Genomic DNA, 12,264 nt, shown 5'->3' with positions numbered 1-12,264 from the left:
TAGCAGAATCTTTGAATATCTGTTAATCCTAGAAAACACCTCATCTTCTGGGACAGGGTTCTTGCTCTCTTTTCTGTCCTCTCCTTCACCAGTTAAATCTGGAGCCTGAGTTTAGAACCAAGAGAAGAGACTTTGCAGAATCTCAGCTTGTGCTCTTATTACTCATTAGAGCTCAGCTGCACTTGCTTGGCAGAAAAGCATGCAGGAGAGGAATATGCATCATCCCAGGCTTGTCATTCAGCTCACTGGGGAGCCTGTGATGGCAGTGGGTGCAGTCAAGCCTAAAGCCCCCGATACTCTATGGTAGACTTGTTAAATGTTTGGTTACTTTAAAGTTTTCCAGACCATTAACAACAAAGATTTTCTTGCCATGCTAGAGGAATATTATAAGCCTACAGAGAAACATTGAGTTAAAAGTGAAAGGAACTAATAAAAATCTAAAAAGAAGAGGATGACAGTTAATCAGGAAGGGCTAGCAAGGTAGAATCTACCTGTATTTCCCAGAGTACTCCTGGCAGTGGAACCCTTGTAGAAGTCAGTCTCTGAATATGATCTCTGTATGTAATGATCTCTGAATGGAATTATGTACTGAATATCACTGTTCCTTTATACCTACATAAGGTTATATAGAGTCATATGCATGCATTCTGTTTCTAAGATTTTGCAAGTTGCACAAACTTTAAAACCTAAGGTGGAGCTGGGGGATCTTTCTAGACCAGTTCTATGCAATATAATTTTCTGAGATGATGGAAATATTTTATACCTACTCTGTCTGATCTGATAGCTGTTATTTACATGTAGCTGTTAAGCAGTTGAAATGTGTATGGCTTGTGCATCTGAAGAAATGAAATTTAATTTTCTGTAATTAACTTTAAGTTAGTGGCCACTGTATGGGGCAGTATAATTTTAGACTTTATCCCCTAAAAGGTCTTTCTATCCAGAGTAGTAGTTGAGAAGACAGTAGGATAAGTCAAAGGAGAGGACCCTGGGCCATGGGAATGAAGGTGGATCTACTTTTTTTTTTTTTTTCCATATTTTTTGGTAGAGATAGGCTTTCACTATGTTTCCCAGGCTGGTCTTGAACTCCTGGCCTCAAGCAGTCCTCTCACCTTGGCCTCCTGTAGTGCCAGGTTTATAGGCGTGAACCAGAGTGCCCAGCTTCTATTTTGTTTTTGTGAACCTTAATCCCTCCTCATCCTCATCCATTAAAGGGACCCATGGAAGCATTATCTTTGGGAATAGCTGCTACTAGGGGTTTGCATCCTTGTTTCTGACCAAGGAGTCTGACTTGATGATTTTTTTTTTAACATCTGTGCTCCTGAGTACAGCACCATTAGGACGTGGATTGTTTTGTACCTAGATAAATGAACATTCCAATTTATAGGGTAGGATAAAATATGCTTTCTCCCATGATTCTTCTTGAAGGTAACTATAACCCATTTTGCTGATTGCTTTGGATAGGGCTACTTTTGGCGTCTAGATGAGAAATAAAGCCTGAAAAATGAAGGGTCTTGCTGAAGATTTCTGCCATTCTCTAAACCAGTGCTTCCCCAAGTTAACATGCATACAAATCATTCGGGAGCCTTTTAAAATGTATGTTTTGATTCAGCAGGTTCAGGGTGAGACCTGGGATTATGCATTTCTTACCAGCTGCAATGGGATGCCAGGAACCACTTTGAGGAGTAAGGGTTTAATTCTAAATAGTCAAGATTATAGAACTGTCTCTTTATCCGCCTTTCTTGGTCACCACCAGATGGCAACATGTCCACTTTCTTTAGCTGTCGTTGGTATTCCGCTTGTTCCTTAGGACCAAGAACAGCAAGCTTGGAGCCTTTGTTTTTTTCACAATTGTTTGTGATCTCCTCTCTGATTCACTAGTGATTGGCCTTTTCTTAGAATGTGTTCAAATCCAGGCCTCTGAATCTTTTTTTTCTGGTCCTCCAGTGGGGAGCTAGCTGCTTTCTGCTCTGTGCTCAGCACCAGGGTGATGTTCATGTTCAGTATAATGCAAGCATGGGGTATTGACTTACAAGATGTTAATTATCATTTTTTTTAAACCAATATTTTTATTTTTTAAGAAAATTTATGAATATAGGAAAAATTCTCTATAAACCTACTTACTATAAAAATTATTTGATTTAGTTTTATTACATGTATTTAGGGTTATACATTTTTATTTTCTTTTATTAAAAATGGGATGAGTATATAGATATAAATTGATAAAAATGTGTGTAATAAGACTTAAGAGTTTTGCCTTTTATAGCTTGAGAGGAAGATTTTGGGCAAAAATGAGATCTATCTTTTTGAAATGGTTTGTTTCTATTTTCTAATAGTTCCAAGCACTATTACAACTTCTGAAGATCTTTTTTCTTTTATTTTGTTAAGAGATAGGATCTCACTTTGTCATCCAGGCTAGGGTACAGTGGCACAATCATAGCAGCCTTGAAATCCTGGGCTCAAGTGATCCTTCCACCTTAGCCTCTTGAGTAGCTGGGACTACATGTGAGAACCACCATGCCCAGCTAGATCTTTTAAATTTTAATGTCAAATATGCTTATATATATAGTAAGTCCTCACTTAACTTCTAGAAAGATGTCACTAGGTAATTGGAAACTGTAACTTTAAGCAAAATGATACATGATGAAACCAGTTTTATCATCAGCTAACTGATATAAATAAACAAGAGTTAAGTTCCTAAAGCATATTTCCTGTCACAAAAACATTACCAAACTTATAAAGACCAAAAATAATTTTATATTAAACATTGAAATAAATATGAGCAATATATACATTTAAGAATGATTAATACAAACAAGTAAGATAATTATTTACCCAGTGATACCAGTTTAGGATTTTAGGTAGTCAGAGCCTCTACCAGCAGCTAAGGGTACCAGGCAGGAAGTAGCCTGGACAGAAGGCCATCCCATTGCAGGACACACACATTCCCACACTCACTCATACTGGGACAACTGAGACACAGCAATTCACCTAGTGTGTACATCTTTGGGATGTGAGAGGAAACCAGAGTACCAGAGAAAACTCACACAAACAAGGAGAATACGTGCAAACTCCACACAGACATTGCCAGGATATCAATGTTTATAACAAAAGGACATTGAACAAAAACGACTTTGAGGACCAGTTACTCCAGGAATGTTATTCCAGGTACATTGTGGAATGGCTAAGTCAAGCTAATTAACATATCTGTTACCTCATATACTTCTCATTTTTTTGTGGTGAGAACATTTAGAATCTACTTAGCAATTTTCAAGAATATAATACATTGTTATTAACTATAGTCACCATGTTCATTAGATCTCTTGAACTTACTCCTCCTAACTGAAATTCTGTATTCTTTGACAGATATCTTTCTGATCCTTCCCCCTAGCCCCCGGTAATCACCATTCTACTTTTTGTTTCTGTAAGTTCAACTTTTTTTGATTCCACATATAAGTAAGATTATGTGGCATTTGTCTTTCTGTGCCTGGCTTAATTGATTTAGCTTAATGTCCCCCAGGGTCATCTATGTTGTCGAAGATGAAAGGATTTCCTTCTTTTTAAAGGCTGGATATATACTATCCAGAGTATGTATGTGTATGTGTGTGTGTGTGTGTGTGTGTGTGTGTATGTGTATATATATACACACATACATACACACAACATATATATATATATATATATATACACACACACACACACACTACACACACACACACACACACACACACACGCACCACATTTTCTTTATCCATTCATCCACTGATGGATACTTACATTGATTTCGTATCTTGGCTCTTGTGAATAATCCTGCAATGTATATGGGAATGCAGATATCTCTTTAACGTACTGATTTCATTTCCTTTTGATTGTTATTGTTTTAAAAACATGATGAAACTATATTCAAGCCACACACACTTGTCAAGCTAAGTTTGTTCTGTGTGCCATCACTTTCTAGCTTAAACTCAAGAGTCTGAACATGCTAACAGAAAGGATGATTAGAAAATATGACTTCTTCCCTCACACACCCACACTCACTGATCCTGGGGCAGTTTAGACACACACACACACCAGTTCACCTAACATGCACATCTTTGGGATGTAGGAGGAAACACAGTACCCAGAGAAAACCTACACAACTATGTGGAGAATGTGCAAACTCCACACAGTGGCCTTTGCTGGGAATTGATTTGTTTTCTCATCAATGTTATAATGAGATGACATTGAATGAAATGTTATTCGTGGTATTTGCTAAGTAAGATCATTATAGAAAATTTGTAAAAATATAGTTTTATATAAAAATAAAATTTGTTGTAATTGCACTTTGGCGTATTTTTATTTGGTCTTTTGTTGTTTAGTACTTACATAGTCATCTTTTAAAAAACTGCGATTATAATGTATAAGCTACTTTGTATCCTGATGTTTCTTTTGTCTCTTATTAAGCTTATAGGAAATTTAGAAAAAAAGCCAGAAAAGTTTAGTGAAATAAATAAATCACCCACAGCCTTCCTACCTAGGGATACCATTTGTCAGTATTTAGCAACTTTCCTTCTATATCGTTCTTTGATTTCTTTCCTGATGTTTGAAGCTTTCTCTGATCTATAACTGCCTTCTTAACTAGTCTGAACCATGTAATCATGTATTTATTATACAGCTGCATCTAATTGTCTGTGTTCTTGTACTTGGTACATTTCTATTTATTTTCATGAGACTTTTATATTAAACTAATTTTCCTGTGGGAAGAATGATATTTCCGAAAAGCTTTTGGTGCCATGGTGCAGGGAGACAAGCAGCAGGTTTCCATCAGCTTGATATTGAAGCTTGATATCTCCTTTACCAAGGGTACTATTTCTTCTGTACTGTGAGTTTTCATTGTTTTTCGTGCCTTCATAGTTATTTTAGGGTGAAGGTGGGAGGGCACAGTCCAGGAGTACAAGCCAGATATTGTTACACCACACACGTTTTTCATCTCAGAGTGAATTTCCAGCTAAGGTGATGTGGGTCTTTCTTTGACAGATGACTTAATGATTATCATTTTCTCTTTGGACGTTGATGTGATAGTGGATCCTGTTTATGCCTGGCACCTGAAGCTCTCTTGATTAGAGAGAGCAATGAATGTTTGCTCCAGAAGTGGGTGTGTATGTTTCGGCTGTTTTGACTTGATTTGTTGAAAATGTGATCAGATGTGTATCAGTTGATGGAGCAGATAATGGAGTTCTTTCTGGATCTCCTTGGATCCCTTTTACCATTTCTGTATGCTCTCTAATAATTGGTATGCCTTCGCTTTGAAAAGCCAGCACCTAGGGCTTGTTCTCAAGGGAATGTCTTTGGGCTTATGAAGACTGCTCATGCTCCTTTAAACCAGAAGTGCCTGGTAATATACATTCTCCTAAAGCAGCCTGTAGTCAGTGATTGATAAATGTGAGTCCATATGAAAGCCCATTTCCTTTGCCTAGCCTGGGGACAACTATGAGGTGTGACTTATACTCCAGAGCTTCCCTGTGGGATCAGGCTGAGGCCACTCTCTGTGGGACTTTGCTGGAGAGCACACACTTGCTTGGCTTCCTTACCCATCCCTATCCTACTTACCCCACTCCCTTACTGGTCTTACTCTTTTTAATAAACTACTTGCACACAAATCCTTGACTTAGGGTCTGCTACTGGGGAACCTGAATAAAGATAGGATACTTTTAATTTCTTTCCCATTTTCCAAAGTCCATCTCTTTTAAAGTGTTCTCACTCTGGTAGAGCATGACATTGAATGTTCAATCATCTCTTCACAACCATGATAGCCCTTCTACTGTGGGCCAGGCACTTTTCATTTGGTGTGGAAAAAATAATTCAGTTTTGCTCCCCTATCTTTTCAGTAAGATTCCATTTTAACTAAGAATGCTTTCTGAGTGTAAAATCTGATACCAAATAAAGAGTTTGTCGTTTTTTAACACTTCATCAGAAGGTGTTTTCTCATCATGAGATGACTACTTTCTTAAATAAATTGAACCAAGGGGATACTGTTTTTCCTTTGTCAGCCTGAGAGATGACTCCTTACTAACTTGATGTTTTCTACTTGCCTATAAGCTTTAGAAGTTTGGGTGGCTGGCATGTAGTTGGATGTTGCCGTTGCATTAAGCTGTCTTCCTGCTGTCACTCCCTGAATTGTTCTATCAATTATATATTGCTGAATAACAAAATAACCCCAAAATTTGGTGGCTTAAGACAACAAGCATTTATTTTGCTTATGATCTTGCAGGTCAGCAATTTTGTCTGAGCTGTTCTTATAGCCTTACCTGAACCCCTTCAAGTGTCTGCAATCTTTGCTGGGTTCTTTCACTTTCATGCAGCCTCAGTTTGGACAACGAGGCTGATTTTCTTTGTTCTATATTGTCTATTATTGCTCAGCATGCTATAGATTTGTTCACATAGTAGAGGCCAGTGTCTCAAGAGAGCCAGTAGACCTACACAAGGCTTCTTAGCACAAAAAAAATCACATCTACTGCATTTTATTGGTCATAGCAAGTCATGAAGCCAGGCCAGAATCACTTCTTTATGGGAGGAGCAGCAAAGTCACATTGCAAAGCATGTGGTTACCTGGAGGGGTGAAGAATTGTGGTTATTTTTGCGATCTACTGCAGCTGCAATTTCTGTATTCGGAAGCATCACCTGGTGCTGTTTTGTAGGATTCAGCAATGGCGATGGGCCCATTAGTGAGAGCGACGTTTTCAGGAAGGCCTCGGAGCAGCTGGTGAAGTACATGAACTCAGAAAACCAGTTATTGCATAAAAACTTCCTGAAGCAAGAGGTAGTTCAGAGGTTCTTGTGCCTCCTTTCTTCTCTGCAAGGTAATTTTTTTCACAACATTCAGTTGTGTTAAAGATGTTTATGTCCATTAAAACTCTTTTCTAATATATTTTTAAAAATTAAGTTTTAAACATAAAAGTAATGTATCTACATGTAAAACATTCAAACAGCACAGAATATTCTTCAGTGAAAAGTCTATTATGTACCCCTGAACTTCAGTCTCTAAATCCCACCCCCAGTAACCTTTGTTACTATTTTTTACTGTATTCTATTAGAATTACTCTTTGTACATACTGTCATTTTTTAAATACCACAGATTTCTGTCTCTTGTATAGATTCTGGCTAATATTGGAGAATAAAGTTATTGTAGAATTGAATATTCCTTTTTTTTCATTATGGGAAAACCAGGAAACTTCTAGAAAAGGACTTTGGCTGACAAAATTTAGATAATTAAGGAAGATTCCAGAAATCATAAGTAGGTGAAATTTAGCATTTTTGAAATTGACATAAACCTGAAATGTCTCAATTTTATAAAGAATGTTTGAAGCCATGGCCAGAGGAACAAAAAATACTTTTCAGGGTATATGACAAATGAAAATATTTAAGGCGTGGAGTTTTGCATTTGAGTTTTGCCTCCATCACTTATCAGATCTGTGACCTTGAGCCAATTGCTTATTCTCTTTATGCTTCAGTTTCTTCATCCCCCCTGCCTTGGCTGGGGAACTAACATCATAAGATAATGGATGCAGAACAATTAGTCCAACATCCTGTGTGTACAGTGTTAATACTCATTAGCTGTTAGGGTAGGTTGAGATGAGGTTAGGTTGTCAGACTGGCCTTTCTTTCTTGGATATGGATGGATCAAAGATAAATAGCACAAAGCACAAAGATAAAAGACTCCAGGATGGGGCCACCTTGGGTAGAATCTGTTAGATACAGACAATATGTGCAGACTACACCTAGGGAACCTTTGTTTTCATTTGACCCATGACCCATGAAGACTGTCTTTATCCTTAGGGTTGTGAAAATAAAACTTGACTTATTGGTATTTGGTAAAAAATCTCATAAAGCCCACAAGATGGGAATGCTGCTACTTGAATGTCCTGTGTGTCTTTAGTCTGTGTTCCCATGCTTACGTTGTTTCTCTGTAGAGTATTGTGTGTATTGGTGTGTGGGTTCTTCTTTCTCTCACTTTGGCTAGGTTACTTTCCTTTTCCTCTCTATTTCCTATTCTTTGTATCTTTACTGAAGGCCTTTTCCCCAACTCTTTTCCAGAGTTGGGTAGGTCTCTAATCTAACAAACCTTTTTTTTTCCTCCTTATTTTTCTCCTTTATCTCCTCTTTGTATCCTTAATTGGCCATAGGTTTGGATATTTTAGTGCAGTTTCTACTGGAAGAGACAGATTCAAATGGCTTAAATTGGCAAAAGCCGTTTTTTTTGACTCTTATGATAGAAATATCAGAGCAAGCTTCAGGTACAGCTGGCTTCAGGTATTTAACTGATGTCACTAGGACACATTATCTCCCATCTTTCAACTCAGCTAGCCTCTGGTTGGCTTCTATTTCAGACTTTCTGTGGAGATGAAAATGAGGATTCTAATTTATGACTTGGGTAGCATTTCCAGACTTGTGGCTTTAGCTCTCTCTCAGTGGATTGAATAAACATCAGAGGTTTCAGTTTTGATTGCAGTGTGTACCTCTGAATCCAATACCTGTGGTCAGGGTAATAAAGAGTCTTGGTTGGCTTAGGTCCAAATTATGTGCTGCCCTGTCCCATCCTACCTTAACAGAGAGTGCTGGAGGGCGGGAGAATGCTGTTAGCAGAAGATGAGCAAATAGATCCAAGGGAACAAAAATTGCAAATGCCTATTTTAAAAGTTTGCCTTTTATACTTTTATTCCTGTTAAAATAAGATGATAGACTAGCCTATATTTAATGTTTTCTTATTTTAAAATGAATATTTTAAATATTAAAATGAATATTCATTTTAGAAGACTTAGCAAAGGATGGGAAACAAAAACTAGCAAATGCAAATCAAGTTGCTCTTATTTAGGTAATCCTTGATTTCTCCCCTTCTGCTCTCCCTCCCTGCTTTCTTACTGGTAGTGCTGCCAGACAAAATACAGAATGCCCAGTTGAATTTGAATTTCAGAGAAGCAATGAATAATTTAGTATAAATATGTCCTAAATATTTTATATATATACTTACACAAAAAATTTATTGTTCATCTGAAGTTCAAACTCATCTGGCATCCTATATTTTTATTTGTTAAATTTGACCATCTGCTTACTGAAGATGTATTTAAAAAGTTTTCCACCCTTAAGATTTACCAAGATTATGAAATGGAATAACAGTTATTCTGTCTCTGGACATCAACGATCAGATGGAAACACATATATCGTGATAAAAAATTAAGAATTGAGGGCTAAACCATCCTCTAACCATTAACCCATAACTCTCAACTTTTTAATTATTCTGTAGTATCTCCCTGTATTTCCTGTATTTCAATGTTTATTAAGCAGGACATACTGTTAATATTATACAAAATTTAAATCAGGCTTTTGCCCTTTTGATCTCAATAGACTACCCTAAACTCAAATATTCTGCCTTAAGACACAATTATCATCTGCTGTCCCCTAGGCAGGGCTTTGTACTCTTTATAGAGCAATTCTAACTTTCTTGAGAAGTCTCAAGGTCAGTACTTACACTGGTGTTCATGAGTGGTTACCTAACATACCCAAAGTAATTAATTATTTGTCTATAGTTTCGCCAGTGCTTAAAAATACTGACCTATAATCCATGTTAATTATGTATGGATGTAGTTGAGGAAGGAAGAAAAATCATATGAATATTTTTGGAATGTGCTTTATTCTTATTTTTAAAGAAATTCCTCCTGACCTGGTCTGTGACATTAATCGAGACTGTGCCAATACCTTCATCAAGTTCTTACTGGAAAAACAGAAATGGCCAGAAGTGCTTCTGCTACTGACTGGCAAAGTAAGCGGGAAGCCACCGCTTAGAGATTGCCTCATCAAAGACTGCAACTTGTCAGACCTAGACATCTGTACCATCATCCCCCACCTCTGTGCCTGGGACCGGCGGAGGACTCAGCTCCTGGGCTGCCTGATAGACGGTGGAGGTGAGAACGATTGGATGATAAGCATTGGAGAATTGTCTAAGGTGTCCAGACAGGGGAGTCCAGGCCACTGTCTGCCTTTCCTCTGTTGTTGGAGACCCCATGACTTTCTACCTCATTCTCTCACCTGTATCTTCATGTTTTGAAACAGTAGTGTAGGTTACTGCTCAGTGAGTTGCCCCATAGGAACTCTGCATTTTTGTGAATTCCAGTTATTCCCCTCTCCCTGCTCCCCTGCTTCTCTTTTTCTTTTGTGTGGGGAAATCAGGTATGTGGAGGGTCCTTGGCTCTGTTTTAGCCCACAGTGGTCATCTCCTCCTGATCTCTGGATAGACTTTTCCCTGTACAGGATGTGTTGTGTGTATCCTCGTCAACTCTTCTGGCATTCTTTTCTAATCAGTTTAGGATTGGAGATGCTTGATTTTAAAGAAATAGCCAAATAATTGGTGGGTAGAACCATCCGCTGCTTTAAACAGAACAGTCCTACATGGCTGGGTGTGTGGCTGGAGTGTGCAGACATCTTGCTTGATTGAGTTTTATTTTCAAACTAATTAGAAACACCAACTTTCTCCCACCCCATCCCTCATACTTCTACTAATGCCACTACAAACTGCAGCCCTGAGTATGCTATTTATGACCTCGTCTCCTCATTTGTAAAATAGGAATGATGATAGTCTGTCTTTCTTAGGCCTGTTTTGAATATTAAATGAGTCAATGTATGCAGGCTTTTGAAAGAGTACCTTGGCTGTGTGGTTTTCTGCTTGCTCTGCCCTGTAAGGGAAAATGGCCTTCATAAGGAGCAATAACACATTGGTCCTCAGCCCTCAAAGTGCCATACACAGTGCAAAGCCTTTATGTGTTGCTTCTACCCACAGCCTTCAGAAGGTAGATGCAGTGGCTTCTCCAATTTATTTCTTCAAACCTCTTTCTTGCATGGCATGTTACTTCCTTTGTCTGGACCTATAGCTGCTTTGGAATTCCTGTTTTATTCCTTGATTCAGTGAGCACTTATAGAGCACCTCCAAGGATCAGTTGCTAGGAACTGAGTCCACAGAGGTGAATGTACAGCTGTTGGAGGTGTATGCAGGAGAGCTGCAAAGCTGCAGTGGTGGGTCTGCCCTCTGGTGATGGTCAGGGAGCCTCAGTGCAGAGGGGCTCTGTGCACTGAGCTAATAGGAAGGTGATGTGGGAATGGAGAGGCATCAGGGAAGATGGAAGTTCAGGAGAGAAGCAAGGGTATAGAAAGTGTGCTCATACCAGTTGTGTGTCAGGTATGGTATTAGGCAAGCATTAGGGTTTCAGTTATTCTCATGCCCTGTCCTCACTGCAAGGCGATGCTGATGGTCAGAACTATGCTTCTGTGGTGGGATAAGATGGGAGCTGGAGAAGTAGTGGGGCATGGCCCACACACAGGGCACTTGAAGGAGCTGGACTTTCACCCTGAGGGCTCTGGAAAGCCTTTGTCTCCCAGAAAGTGTGGTGGTCAGAGGATCTTGGAAGTCAGGTCTGCATCAACTCTTCCCTTGTAACTGATTGGCAAATGTGGCCCCTCCCAAATCAGGCAAACTAGGCTGTGCCACCTCACAGGGGTGTAGCTCACAGTGCCCTTCCCTTCTGCCCTCTCCCAGCCTCGCCTGAGGGTCTCCAGGAGAGCCGGGATACACCACTTGTCATGTGCCTGAAACACAAGGACTTTGAGTTGGCTTTCCTTCTCCTGACCAAGGGTGCAGATGCCCGTGGTATTTCTCTAACAGAAGGTGATACTCCTTTGCATGCGGCACTCTACATTTTTCTAGATATGAAAGGTAAGCCTTTGTTTTACAAGTGCTCTTTTACTTGAGGGGGAAGCTGGATATTAGAACTGAAGCTATGCTTTTTGGTCTTTCCTTTTGAGAAAACAAATGATATGAAAAAGGCCCACATCTCCTGGCCTTCACCTGTATCATGATGGGAAGTGGTGACCATCATGGTGAATGGTGAGGGTGGGCTGATTGAGAATTCTTAAGTTCCAAAGTTGGCCTTTGGTAGCTGACAGATTTCCATTTATGCCATTTTCAAGGATCCTGACATAAAGGATCTTGCCAGAATATTACAAGGCTATTTCAGGAGGTACTATTAACATTTGGACTGAATAATTCTTTGTTGTAAGGGGCTATCTTGTGCATTATAGGATATTTAGCAGTATGCCTGGTCTCTACCTACTTGCTGTCTGTGGCACCACCCTGGTTATGATAATCAGAAATGTTTACAGACATTGCCAAATGTCCCCTGGGGAGCAAATTGCTCTTGGTTGAGAACTATTGTGTTATTTAATGGGTATCAGATATTTTGG

General features: G+C 39.0%; 1 protein-coding gene across 3 annotated transcripts in view; it reads left to right on the top strand.

Annotated features, from left to right (window-relative positions):
* TRANK1 (tetratricopeptide repeat and ankyrin repeat containing 1) overlaps positions 1-12,264 on the top strand; it is a 110,787-nt gene that overhangs the window by 58,987 nt on the left and 39,536 nt on the right. For 2 of the 3 annotated variants that reach the window (XM_012745416.3, XM_012745417.2), the window contains exons 9-11: positions 6,675-6,836; positions 9,681-9,935; positions 11,561-11,737. In XM_012745416.3, coding sequence (XP_012600870.2) covers positions 6,675-6,836; positions 9,681-9,935; positions 11,561-11,737 — 594 coding nt within the window. The remainder of the gene's footprint in view (positions 1-6,674; positions 6,837-9,680; positions 9,936-11,560; positions 11,738-12,264) is intronic. The other variant, XM_012745418.3, reaches the window with a different exon arrangement.

Source organism: Microcebus murinus, chromosome 1 (assembly GCF_040939455.1).
Source record: "Microcebus murinus isolate Inina chromosome 1, M.murinus_Inina_mat1.0, whole genome shotgun sequence".
NCBI classification, from domain to species: domain Eukaryota; kingdom Metazoa; phylum Chordata; class Mammalia; order Primates; family Cheirogaleidae; genus Microcebus; species Microcebus murinus.
Note: the sequence above shows the minus strand (reverse complement) of the source record. Positions and strands in the feature narration are given on the sequence as shown.